This window comes from Lissotriton vulgaris, chromosome 1_1, assembly GCF_964263255.1.
Source record: "Lissotriton vulgaris chromosome 1_1, aLisVul1.2, whole genome shotgun sequence".
NCBI classification, from domain to species: domain Eukaryota; kingdom Metazoa; phylum Chordata; class Amphibia; order Caudata; family Salamandridae; genus Lissotriton; species Lissotriton vulgaris.
In genome coordinates this window covers 489,821,241-489,834,790 of record NC_141685.1, presented here as the reverse complement: position 1 = coordinate 489,834,790, position 13,550 = coordinate 489,821,241, and the positions used below count along the sequence as shown (strand labels likewise).

Here is a 13,550-nt window from a genome sequence, read left to right as displayed (position 1 = left end):
GTCTGCAACCTCTGCCTATCCCCGGAACAGTGTAGCATGTTGATCATTCCGATCGAAGAAAGCCATTCGTGACCATCAGGCTCGATGCCACGAGATGTACCGCAGCAGCGGTCTGTACCAGACATCTTCGGCGATTATTCTGATTCCCACCAACTCATCCAGAAGCAGAGTAAGAACTGGTGTCCGAAGCAGATTCCGACATGGAAGAAGAACCGAGCCTCACTTCGTGTCAACGTACCGTGAGTACAGATTCCCCTGTGCCCACTCAACCAAAACCTGCGACTCCGGTATAATCTTCGCCCTCTGGCTCAGGTTGACACCGAGACAAAGTTTCAGACGCCCTGCCCTCTGGCTTGTCTACGAAACACAAGCCTTCGGGCTCGAGCCAGCCTCATTCTTGTGCCGTACCAACACGTAATTCACTGAAACACAAGGCTTTGCCTGTCTCCACGAGAAGCCCTCTGAGCCGAAACCCGCCAAACACAAATACCCCGAGCCGAATGCTTCTAAGCCTAAAGCTTTGGGGCCGGAACACGCACTTAAAGCCTCAGAGCTGAAATCCACACCTAAAGACTAATCCGAAACACCCCACACCTAAAGGCTCGGAGCCGAAACCTGTCAAAAAGCACTCACTCAAAACACTTGGCGCCCAAAGATCCTCAACCTAAATTAACTCCATCCAAAGAAACCTCTACCCGAACAGCCACCTTTGGATCACAAACAAGACTCTGCATTGACCCTAAAAACTGGACACCTCCAGGTGATTCTTCCTAAAAATGGAAGCTGGACCTCACAGACTATCATCCTATACCTCTGAAAAAGGACATGGGTACTAACCCTCCTTTATCTATAAAACAGACATTTGTCTTTGTTTTTGCGTGCCTGCTATCAAGGCATTTATGGAAGGACCGAATCATCCCTCCTAGACTTTTACTTTCTCCAATGTGGAATCTTAATGTAGTCCTTACAAGACTTATAGGCCCACAATTTCAACCTCTGCACAAATTTGAGCTACAATTTCTCATTTGGAAAGAAGCTTTCCTTGTAGCCATCAGAAGAGTTGGTGAGCTCCAGGCATTAACTGTACAAGAACCATTTTTACAAATTCATCAAAATAAAGTGGTTCTTAGGACTAATCCCAAATTTCTACCCAAAGTAGTTTCTGCCTTTCATCTCAGCTAGTCTGTTGAGCTACCTGTATTTTTTCCTCAACGAGACTGTGGCAGAACGAGCTCTTTACACATTAGATGTAAAAAGAGAAATACTAAATTACATTGAAAGAACTAAATCTTTTCGTAAAAACAAAACAACTTTGTTGCTATTTCACAACCGTATAAAAGCAATCCCATATCTAAAGCAGGTATTGCACGGTGGATCGTTAAACAGTTCCCCTAGGGCGCTCTCTACACACAAACTAGGGGCTTCTATGGCATTCTAGGGAACATACCCTTAGATGACATCTGCAAAGCAGCAACATGGTCTACGCCACACACATTCACAAACTACTATTGTGTAGATGTGTTAGCAAAACAAGCTAGTGTGGGTCAGGCTGTTTTAAGAACACTATTTCAAGCCACAGACGCAGGTCAGTCATCGCTTGGGAGATAACTGCTGTATAGTCTATGCTAAAGCATATGGTCTACAGCTCATATGCCTTGAACGGAAAATGCTACTTACCCAGAATGCATCTGTTCTGGGCATATAGAGCTGTATATTCATATACGCCCACCCGCCTCCCTGGGTACCTTTTCTGTTGGAGTATCATCTTACTTAGATACAGTATACATGTACATCTACTCCTACTAACTCCATCACCCTTAAAACAAAACAATCTGGGTGATGGAGCCGATGCCCATTTGCTCTGTCACCGAAATGACGAGTCACCTACCTCGTGACTAAGACTTCTTCGAACTAAGTGCAAACATCCAGACCCAACACCAGGTGGCCATCTATGCTAAAGCATATGTATATATGTACGTATGTATGTATGTGTCTTGTAAAGCGCACTGCTGCCCTGAGGCGTTGTGGCGCTGTAGACAGCTGGGGAACCCGTCCTGGCTATCCCTGTGAGATGGTCCCTACTGGGTATCTCCAAGGCGAAACCAGACATCCCCGGCGAATGTGGGGGGCCGTTGTAGAGATGAGACAAGCGAATGCCCAGATTTGCCGAGTGTCTGGTTAGAGGAGTCACCGAGGTGAGAATTATCGAGTCGCTGACCCTGGTCCATGACCCTGCCGCGTCGGGAATTGAACCCTGGTCCCGGGCCGTTCTCTGCTTCCGGGTCTGCCGCCTCTAACCAGTGAGCCACACTACTCCACTGAACCATATGAATCTACAGCTCGATATGCCAAGAACAGATGCATATTGGATAAGTAGCATTTTCCTTATGGAATCGTATTAATGTGTGGCAAATGATGAGAAGGTACACTGCCATTTGAGTTCCTTTTATCCATTCTGGCACGCAAACAAATGATGAACGGAATGCTGAATGAATCATTCACCCCCAGTCAAGCGATCTGGTTTAAATCCATCATTCTGTTGCTCACCACGCCACCCTAGTTGTGAGAATCAGCCGTATGTAAATCTTTCCTGACCCATCTCCTCATGGGAACAGTCCAGCCAGACTGCCAAGCCAGGTCCTCGCTGCACCAGAAACAAGCATCCTTTGACAATATTTGGGGTATCACCCCGTCATCAGTCAGGCAAGCTAGCTTGAATCCAGTGGCACAGGGAGCATGGGACCCACAACTGATTTGCACACGGCTGGGTCGAAACTGGGGTGGTATAGTGAGCAAAAGAACAGTGGATTAAACCTAGATCTCTTGACTAGGGGGCTGAGTGGTTGAAATGTTTCAGTACTCAGACCATCTTGTGTTCTCTTTTTCCATTCTGGCACATAATGTAACTGATCACTTTCGGTCCGCAAAGTTAATCCTGTGAAAATAAGGGAACATGATATTTTGATACAAATATATGGCTTATACTAACCCTGGGCGTAGTTCGCGGAGTCGGACTCCGCGGAGCTACGCGAAGACGTAGTTGCACTCCGCGAACTACGCGTAGCTCCGCAACCATGCGGAGTTGCTTGCTGGGCCCGTTCGCGCGCCGTTTTTCGTCTTCGGGAGCGCGGTGCGCGTGTTCGGGGCGTTGCCTGCATGCTCGGGATGGCTAGCGCGCACAGTCGCACGGGAGGGTTTACAAACATGGTGGCAGACGCGACCGGGAAAAAGCGAACGCAGAACCAAGGTAAGCCATTGCCGCGCACGCGATAATGTTATTTAGCGCGCGACAATGTTATTTAGCGCGCGACAACTACGCTCCGCACCGGATAGCGGAGTTATCGGCAGCTACGCGAACTCCGCGGAACGCGGAGTTGCCAAAACTCCGCAAACTCCGCAAACGGAGCGTAGTTCTTCGCCCAGGGTTAGCTTATACTCCACTATAAGACTCACCAAGCAATAAAGTATGTAATCCTCTACCTATGTAATATATATTATGTTTAACTGCAAAGTTCGTATTTATTGGTAAAAATCTGGAAGTTCTTGTTCTAGTTTAAATTGTCAGTGTTGTATTTTTGCTGCTCTGAGCCTTTTAAGTTGAATCCATTTTAATATATTTAAAGACCATTTAAATGTGTTCTTGTGGGTGCTGAAAAAATTATTTTCTCTTCTTAGTTTGGTCGCAAAAAGAAAAAATATAGAGGCAAGCCAGTTGCCCCCAAGACAGTCATAAAGGTGGAAGAAAAAGAAACTGATGGGGAAGAAGAGGACGATGAAGATGCAGATCTCTCCAAATATAAACTTGAAGATGTATACATTTAAAATTTCTCACTTTATTATATAGAAAATAATTAATGTTTTACTGAACATGGGCAGCTTGTTAACTAACCTTGCCATTTAGTTCGCTTGTTTACATCACATGCTATATTTGTTTAGTAAGCCAGATAACTTTACACCTCAAAAGTCATGCTTCTTTTCTCCTATCCGCCTAATTATTGAGAGAGGCAACATTGGGTAGAATTTAGGAGCGCTCACAGAATGCTATGCATTGAAACGTTTTTCTGCATGCAAATGACAGTACTCCATGCTATTTCACATTCCAGTTACTTTCGTGAAATTACAAATGCCCGATGCGAGATGATTGATTTCTAGCGGTGTGATGAGTATTGAATTGCATGAATGCTGCTGTTATATAATCAAAGTGTATACAAGTTGATTGGTGAGTAAAAAATTACATTTAAATTGAGGGGGCAACAGTAGTTCTTGGGGAGAACAGCGAAGGCAACCCATTTAAAAATGGGACCGATATTTTTGAAGAGACCTCTATTTTCTGCTTTCCTCACTTTGAAGGCTGTCTCCTGTATTCATTGGTCGAATGGAAGTTTTCTCTAGGTCTGTTTAGTTGATCATTCTTTATAAACTACATTGTTTTGGATCTTCTCAGGATGAAGAGGACGACGAAGAGGACGAAGATGATGCTGATCTGTCAAAGTATAATCTTGATGCCAGTGACGAGGAAGATGAAAATAAGAATAAAAAGACCACCCAGCACAGTAGATCTAATTCCAGATCTTCTCATTCTCAGTCTTCGTCACACTCATCCTCCCATTCAAGCTCAAGGTCTAGGTCCAGGTAAACGGGTACAGGTCAAGGGTAACACCAGGCAAAATGTCAGTATCTACTTAACTTCTTTATTTACAAATTTAGTTTATTACATTGAATTGTGTTTTTTTTAATATTGACCTACAAATTAAAATATGCTTAATGTATATTGCTTGTCATTTTCTTTTACTATATGTATATAATAGAATTACCTCTAAAAGTTAACAACGCAGTAATGCAACTTGTTCTAGTTGTACACTACGTGTTTAATTTTATATAATACTGTCTTTATGGCTATTAAATTAAACATCGTAAATAAACAACCCATAACTCACATTAAAACACCCATTTAACAATATCTGTATGTATGACTTTTACGTACGCTCAAGAATTGTATTACTGGCAGACAAAAATGCCATGGCCTTTGTCCTGATCTTGAAGGCTTGCACAATACAAATGGGCAAAAAACTGCCCATTTGCTTTTGCAGCTTGTTCTTGGGACCCTGTATACTTGCACATATAGGACAGTCCATTAAGCAACGTATCAAAGGTTACAGTGGAAAGTGTTTCAATGTTTGCAGGGGATTTAAAAAGAAAAAAAAAGTTGCAACCAAAGAAGTGCTTCTTTTCCTCTTGTTTTTAATCGGAATGTGAAATTCTATGAAGTCTGAGACATTGTTATTGGGTGGCATTTGATTTCTATATTTAGTGCCTTCAGTTTGACGTACTTATGCCTTAGACTCCTGTCCTTACTCTGGGGAACCAAGTAATTGTCCTCTGTCACTGTTCCACTGTTTAGGAACTTAAACCATTTAAATGAATTGTCAGTACATGTCATAATAGTTGTACGGTGTGTTGTGCATGGGTATCTGACTTCCCCTCGCCCCTCCATGCACCATTGATATAGGTCGCCAGAATGAAAAAGAAAACCAACCATGCATTATATTACGTTAAATATAAATATATTTACATGTTCTATACTAGTGCTTTTGTGATTTTAATTAATGTAACTGTGGTTAAGTCCCATATTGGAAAGTTTCTGAAAATGGCCTGTATGGTGAAGGCTGCCTCGTAAAGGTAACGTAACCAATTCTAGCCACCTAGGGCCAGATGTAGGAGACCAAATACTGGTCGCTAACGCCCAAACGCGGACGTTACCGACCGGTGTTTGGTGTTTGACATGTTGGGTGCTTGAGATATACAGAATCGGTAAATTTACTAATTCGGTAAATCCAGATGTAGGTGGCACAGTAGCAGTGTCACAGGCCCCTAAGAATTTGTTATTTACCATGTAATACTGTTGCATGGTAAATAACGAATTCCTGTGTACATGCACATCTGTGCATGTACACCTGTGCCATGTGGCACACAGACATGCCCAAACCCTTTTCTATTGGTTCGTGTTTTACACAGATTTCTTATGCCTACTACACAGTGGGTTAACCTGCTTTAGTCACAGCGGCTGTATTTTTCTTTTTCACAGAAAGCACACTGGCTCACACATTTTTACTTTTAGCTAGCATGTTCTTTTTAAGTCTTGACTGAGGCCTGGAACCTCATTCGGCCTCAAAAAAACTGAACAAGCGCTGGAAAAGCTAAAAGCTGGTTGTCAGTCCAGACCTACTGGATTTGCCAGAGCTGGTTTAGCTACTCAGTCGACTATAAGCAAAGCAAGTGCTCACCTTCAATTCAGCTGTGTCAATTGCTAATTTGGCACATAGTAAATTGAGGTGTCACTATGAATATTTTTGTGGCCTAGATTTAAATTCCCAAAACCATTTTAGCTAATTAACTTTTTTGCACCATGTGCAAGACCCAAAGGAGAGAACAGTGACTCGAGGTCTTAGGGCAAATACAGGTTTTGCAGTGTATGCTATTTAGAGGGGCCCTTTCTGGCTTATTAGTAGATGAAACTGCGGGGATAGTAACACCAACCTTTAAACCTAGTAGTTTACAACTTCTTCACACCCTTTCCAGCACTTCTGGGAGCAACATCCTACACAAATGAAGGCTAGCTCTTGAGGAACTGTGTGCTGGAGGCTTGCCTTCAGTCCGTTTCCAGTTTTCTTAAAAATCACAGGACTTAGTTCATTCTTTAGGTATAGTGTTACTCTGTCTTTTGTACGATCAAGTGTATATTTGAACAGTTGGTAGAAGAAGTTTGCTAGTAGGCACTTTTAATCTGTACACAAGCTGCTTTTCATGCTTTTAGATCTGAATTAAGTGTATTAATGTAAACAGACCAGTTCAAGATCTTTAGGCCTGGTCTTTTGTAGGGTAATTAATAGATGACTTGTGACTTGGAACTTATTAGCATTTTAATTTTTTTCTTAGTTTGTAGAGCCTTACTTCATGCTTTTTTTTTTTTTTATATATATATATATATATATATATATATATATATTTATTTTATATATATATATATATATTTATTTTATATATATTTTTATTATCTTTTTATTGTGCCAGGGTCTGTTGTGTATGAGAATTCTCCATGGTCTTGAATAGCTGGATAGTTTTGTCTGTATTGTAGTCTGCTAAAAATAATTCATATTTTTCCTGTCTTGTTAAAAGCAGACTTAGTGAGTTAGCCCACGTGTGTAGCTGGAACACAATGAACTACTTTTTTATTGGTTGGAACTTTGAAAGCGGTTTCATGATTGAGAAGATGGGTTTTGTTTGTTTAGCTGTTCTTTCTCTGGGTTTTTGTGCTCTTTAATATTTTGTTGCTCAACCATCTTTAAGGAGGTAATTCCTTTTACATTAAGTGCATCTTGTATGCTTTCTCTCCTTCAAACTATATTGATGCTCTTTATGTAAATAGGCATAGGTTGAGGTGTGTTCTGAGTGGTGAAACTATAGGCGTAACCTCGTTGGTTGAAGTGTACACACTGTTAGTGTAAATCAAATTGATAGGTGACTACAGTTAAAAGGTACGATGTGGGGTTAAATCATTTGGAAAGGAGTGGGTTTGTCCCGTTAGCATGTTGAAATGTAATGCAGTATTGTAGCACAGCATAGAAAACAAAAGTATCCATTCAAACTGTTTAGAAATAGAAAGGCATTAATTTGATTATCACACGAGGACTATTTTTGTGGTTGGCAATTTTATTGTTTCAATTTATTTTTTCCAACATCACAATTATGGCTTTGGCCTTTGCTTTCCACCTTTTTGATGCCTGCATTAAATTTAATTTCTCTTAAAGATCCAGCTCCAAGTCTCCAAAGAAAAGATCTTACTCAAGTTCTCGTTCGTCATCGTCCCCTGAGCGGGGCCGAAAAAGGAGTCGTTCTGGATCCGCTTCGTCTGGGGATCACAAAAAACGCAGATCAAGATCACGGTCAACAGAAAGGTTTGGTTTCTGTGGCATAACAACTGGGAATAAGCTTAAATTAGTTTGGTAACTTCATGTGGGTTTATCTGGGGGAAGTCTTTTTGCTATAGTGATGACTAGGTTTAGAAAGGAAATGTTATAGAATTGGGTGTGAGAGTAATTGTTAACTGTCGCAATGGGAAGTTTTAGTTGTAAGTATTCCTTTTCTTCTGACCCCAATATTTTAATTTAGATGTTTACTACCATTTACTGTGTGTGTGTAGATAGATAGATAAGGTCTAGTCTCGTATTGCTTTGTCTTCTTGAACTGAATGATCAGCTCTTACAGTTGAATGTGTCTTTTCATTCCTTATTCGTTTTTGTATTTTACAGACGCGGATCATCTGGATCTTCCCATTCTGGTTCCAGTTCAAGTTCAAAAAAGAAATGACTCCTATTTAACCTTTTCAGTGCATGATGCATTCTAAAATAGTTTTATTTTGGTCAAAAGTGGTAAATCTGGTAGTTGAGGTGCGCGTCTGTCTGTTTTCTTGGAATCTGCAGCTTTGTGTTATTGACCTTCAAATAGCATTTTTAAGCCATAAAATGCTTCTGAGAGGCATTCTTAATAATTCGTCAGTAATGCGTGTTGTCTAAAGAAAGAGGCGTTTGTTTCTTGTACCGCCATATTCCTTCTAACGAGTCCCATCATTTAACGCTGCCTAAAATCTCCTTCAAGGCGATGTTCATTCAAATCAAGAACGTCCCCCAAACGCTAGCCGCTTTTATGGCTTAAAATGCTTGGAGGGAGATGTATTTAATGTACAAGAGCAACATGCGATCTCTTTTGATGATTTTTATTAAATCTTAATTTGGCTAAATCGTGAAGTTCTAATGGCAGATGTAGGGAGCCTTCGACATTGCACACGGTAAGTATGTTGGGAAGGTTAAAGGGACATTGTCTAATTGTTAGCACTTTATGTGCTACATTTGCTTTTACCATTTGTTTCCTTGCTGTCCTTATGTAACAGATGGTGAAGGTTAAAATAACTTCAATCATTTTGGACAGCTTTTACATTTTGCAGATTGGCTGTCAGTGTCCTTGTCAAACTTAGTAAACCTATGGAAATTAAAACCCATTCTCGCTTGGTAATTCTGTATTGAACTGTCCATGATAATGTGTAGCTTGCACAGCAAAAACAATTCTAGAAATTGTGCCTCTAGTTTCTTGAAAGTCTTCCTTTGGATTGTAGAGATCTTTATTAAAGGCTACATGTTTACTAATGTTGAACATTACCTACTAAAAATATTGTAATGTATAAGATAGCTTAGGCCTAGCAAATTTAGTACTAATCACTTCAAATTCAAATTTGTTTTTGTTCCAATGTAGCTTTTTGTTTTCGTGCGGTGGACAAATGTAAATAAAACCGGAGGCAAGCATTTGAGTTCTATTACCTTTTTTACCATTTGTACTATTTTTATTTTATTTTGCATGTTCTAGTAGAATCCTATTCTGTTTCAAAGCCTGATATTACCATGTTACTGCAACTGTTTCCCTATGCTGTACTGATCATGTTAACTCATTTCATGGTGGTGGTTTTTCACTAGTCGCTGTCTCATCCCGGTCAGTATAGCTATGTATGTATGTGTTTGTATATGTTGGAAAGTTGATAAATGATGGGGGTAAATGTACATCTACCTCTGGCAGTATGGCCCCAAACTAGGGCTCATAATAGGTCTCAAAGTTATTCCCATGCTCAACCCTTGGTAGTTTGGCTGCGAAGCATGCAGGCTTAACTTCTGAGACAGGTATGTAAAGCATTTAAAAACGCAAATTCAGTAAATTAAGACAACACAAAAATCCAACACTAATTTATAAACGGGAGGTCACTCCTGTCCAATGAGGTGCAGCGCCACACCCCAGAGCATGACCACTTCCTCCAAAGTGTAGCACAATGGTCTCCTAAAAAGCACCTTTTCTCCAAAATTCAGTGTCAGGTTTTTCAGCAGAAGAGCAAAAGCTATTTAAACCAACCCACAGGAGAGTTCATTTTCATAGGCTCAATCCCCATTGCATCTACCTGGGTTCAAAAGGTAGGGCTGTAACTGGATTAACTTACACTGTCTGTCCTGACCTCTCTTTAAAGAGAATGTTTTAGGACTCCTGCCATAGCATTCCTATGTAGCAGAACCCTTCTACGAGTAGGTCTCTCTGACCCCCTCCCCCTGGATTATTCATCACCTTTTCACAGCAGCCTGGCTAATCTCTCTAACTCTGGCCAAACAGGTCCATGCACTGGAGGGGGGATTTTTTTGTTGTTGCTTAGAGTCTTAACTTCTTGCCTGTACATTTTAGGATTAATTCAACAATAATATATTGTTGGATTGAGCAATACCATTCTGAAAGATTTTTATGGCTTCTCTGTCTACAGTTATTAATCAATAACTTCTTGCCATGTTAACCTATTGGGCTGGGGATCTGTAATGGAAATAAATGAACATGGCAATTTCTCCAACACCAGGTCTTATAAAACAGGTCTTATGGACCCTGCTTATATCTACAGGCCACCCACCCCTTGAAAACACCTAGAGAAGACGTGAGTGGTTCTGAATGTCAAAATATTGCAGTCCTCACTCCGAAGTGCTCCTAGCACAAGTTGATTTTGGGAAGCACTTTACTACAATGGGGGGAGTGAAATGTGAAATTTCACTAACCCCAGGATAATATAAGGATTGGTACCGGATTTTCCCCTCCCCACCCCTGGGTCACCTAGGGGATACCCTGTGGTACCTAATATGCCCAAACATTGTAGCTTATTAATTTTTAAGTTACCCTAACGCCAAAGTAGAGTTTAGGCATAATTTTCATTTTTAAAAGCAGTCTTGCAACACCGGTCTACTTTTAAACTGGCCCCATGCTTCAGCAGTACATACATGAAAGTGCAGAAAGGTTGCAGCCTTTAAACTGCCCTGCCTAATGTATACTAGGAAATTAATAGAGCAGGGAGTTTGAAACTACCTTGATGTACTAGGGCCCTTAACCGCTTGTGTATGTAGGTGTTTTCACTGTATTTTAAGCTTTCAGCAGGGCACTGGGCCTGGTTGGACCGAGCCCAGGGTCAAACAGTTAGTTATCAACAGTACCAGTCAGCAGGGGGGGGGGGGGGGGGGGCACACCCAGGGCACAGGATAACTTTAACAGTTTGTATGTGTGTGTGTGTGTGTGTGTGTGTGTGTGTGTGTGTGTGTGTGTGTCCGTCCGTCCCCACCTCGTGAGTACTCCCTAGTGCCAGACTGGATCCAAAGGTCTTTCTCAGCACTGCTGCTGTGTGCTGGCAGTTGTGTAGTTTGGCTCGATCTTTACTCCGGAAGTGATGTCGGAATTGCATATTATTGCCAACACTACATGCTTGTATCAGTTCGTTTGTTTTTGCTCCATCGAATGCTGATTCGGAGTGATGTCCTTATTTTTCTCGTCGGTCGAGAAATGTTTTCTTCAAAATGTTACCAATGCAACAGAAATGTAATCTCAAACCACAGGCTTTAAACCTTGTACGGATTGCTTTAAAGAATTCTGTGACTGATTCCTACGTGGTGTGCCTCTGGTGTTTAGGGTAATCGCTTTAAAGTCCCTCCCCTGTAAGTGCAGGACCTTTCTCGTTCTCTTGGCTGGTCCTGCAGTCTATCCATCTCATTCCAAGTTTTCAAATAAGTAGAAGTCGTAGAAACATGAGAAATCCAAATGGGCCTCATCCCAGCCTCGCAGCTCTCCTCTTGAATTATCAAACATCCAGGATCTTCGCTGTCTTTCTCCGGGTCCCTTGCTGAGGAGCTGATTCTGATGCTTTTTAGTTTGGAGAACCGTTGACTCAAAAATTGAGGCATCCTATGCTTAGCATTGTTGGCACTTTACTGGGTCCCTCAGGCGTGCCTGCAGACCCCACAGATGCCTCCAGTCAGGTTATGCCTACTGAACCTTTTTCAGGTCCGCCGCTGGAGTCCTTTCTGCAACTAACACCCCATTCACACCTGCTCCTCTCATGTTGCCTTTGGCACAGACAACAAAGTAGGGCATCAAGGTTATAGCTCTGTCTGATGTAAATCCATCCCCACCTCTGACTGAGCAATATCAGTTCCTTCCTTCTGACTCGTAAGACCTTTCCTTTGCCTAGAGGCCTCTTCCAGTACTTCAACAACTCTTTGAATTGGAGCAAACTGATCGGAGCCAACCTGCTTTTAGTGATGGAATGTTTTTTACCCGCAGCATAAGTTCTTTATAGACGTACAAAAGGCCAGTGTGTTAGACCCTTTACATTAACACAGGGCTGGTGCCCCGACAGGCTTCACAAATGACATCCATGTGTCAATGCCGGAAACAATCTATTTGGAGATTAGGCAGACTGCTCGCTTTAAGGAAAGCATGGTCACAGCGCCCTCTTTAATCAAGTCACCCTATATTTGTTTCCCCATGCACCTTTTATCATGGCACAATAGCACCTTCATTTTGATTCTTAACCTTTTGATGTGCGGCTTGAGCCTTTTCATAGTTGTATAACTATGCACATTTGTATAGTTTTGGTAAACTGTTTTGTCCATAGTTTTTGCATGTCCTGTTAGTGAATTGTAGGCATTATCTAATCTGCCACTGTAGACCACCCTTTCCCTGGCAAGTTAGTGTTTCAGACTGTGGCATCCTCTCTTCAAAAGGAAGTCCTCACCTTCCCATCTGTGACAACCCATGATGCTCCCTGTGCGCACTCTGTCACATCCCTCTTAAGGGGAAGAGATACTTAACCAGTTTAAATCTTTAATGTTCACCTGGTTTAACATTGCTAGTATTAAGGAGCAACAGGTGTGCAATTAACGTTATCCTTTTTTGAACTGGTGACTGACTGCTGAGAAGTCTACTTTATCAAGATGGACTCTTCTAATCATTGAGAGCTGGTATGCTTTGGCCAGAAAGGTGTCGCCTGAGGACCCTAGAGCTCATTCCACGAAGGCAGTGAATTCTGCTCTGACTTGTTGCCAAGCTACTACATGGGTCTGAAGGTTAGGTTTCTTTTGTTCATGTAGATTCGTTATGGCCTGCCATTTTCCTGTTCTGTGGTGTGGGCTTCTCATGGGCTGTAAACTTTTAATTCTGTTAACATCTTAAATTTGTCGGTCACTCATTTGAGGATGTGGAAATTACATGTTAGGGTGGCACCTGTATGCTTTCCCGCTTTCACATCTGAAGGTTATAGAGGCTTGTCAAGGTGCCATATAGTAGTGGTAACCTTTTTGCGAAAGTCTGGTCAGACAGACTATCCTACTGAAAGAGTGTAACAAAAGGGTAGCTAATCCAAGATTTTTGCCACATAAATGTTTTCCTATCTTTTTACTCTCCTGCCTTCCAGTTTGGAATATTACGACTTGCTTTTCTTGTTGAATGCTTTTTCCTTAACTTTTGAGCACCTATCTAATAACTCTTAATCACTTTCGCTAAAACAGAGACCACTCTGGCATCCAATCGTTTTTTCCCCCACCTACAAGTTCATAGCTGTTTGTGAATGCTCAGAGAATTAAGTTAACCACTATCGAAAATCTTTCTTACAGAAGAGTAAGACGTTTATGAAAAGGTGCACCAATCTGAAC

At 41.5% G+C, this 13,550-nt stretch overlaps 1 protein-coding gene across 1 annotated transcript in view; it reads left to right on the top strand.

Moving 5' to 3' along the window:
- ZRANB2 (zinc finger RANBP2-type containing 2) overlaps window positions 1-9,356 on the top strand; it is a 28,208-nt gene extending 18,852 nt beyond the window's left edge. Inside the window, exons 6-9 of the mRNA XM_086953858.1 lie at window positions 3,676-3,810; window positions 4,445-4,632; window positions 7,809-7,955; window positions 8,310-9,356. Coding sequence (XP_086809984.1) covers window positions 3,676-3,810; window positions 4,445-4,632; window positions 7,809-7,955; window positions 8,310-8,367 — 528 coding nt within the window. The 3' untranslated portion in view covers window positions 8,368-9,356. The remainder of the gene's footprint in view (window positions 1-3,675; window positions 3,811-4,444; window positions 4,633-7,808; window positions 7,956-8,309) is intronic.
- The last annotated feature ends 4,194 nt before the right edge of the window (window positions 9,357-13,550 follow it).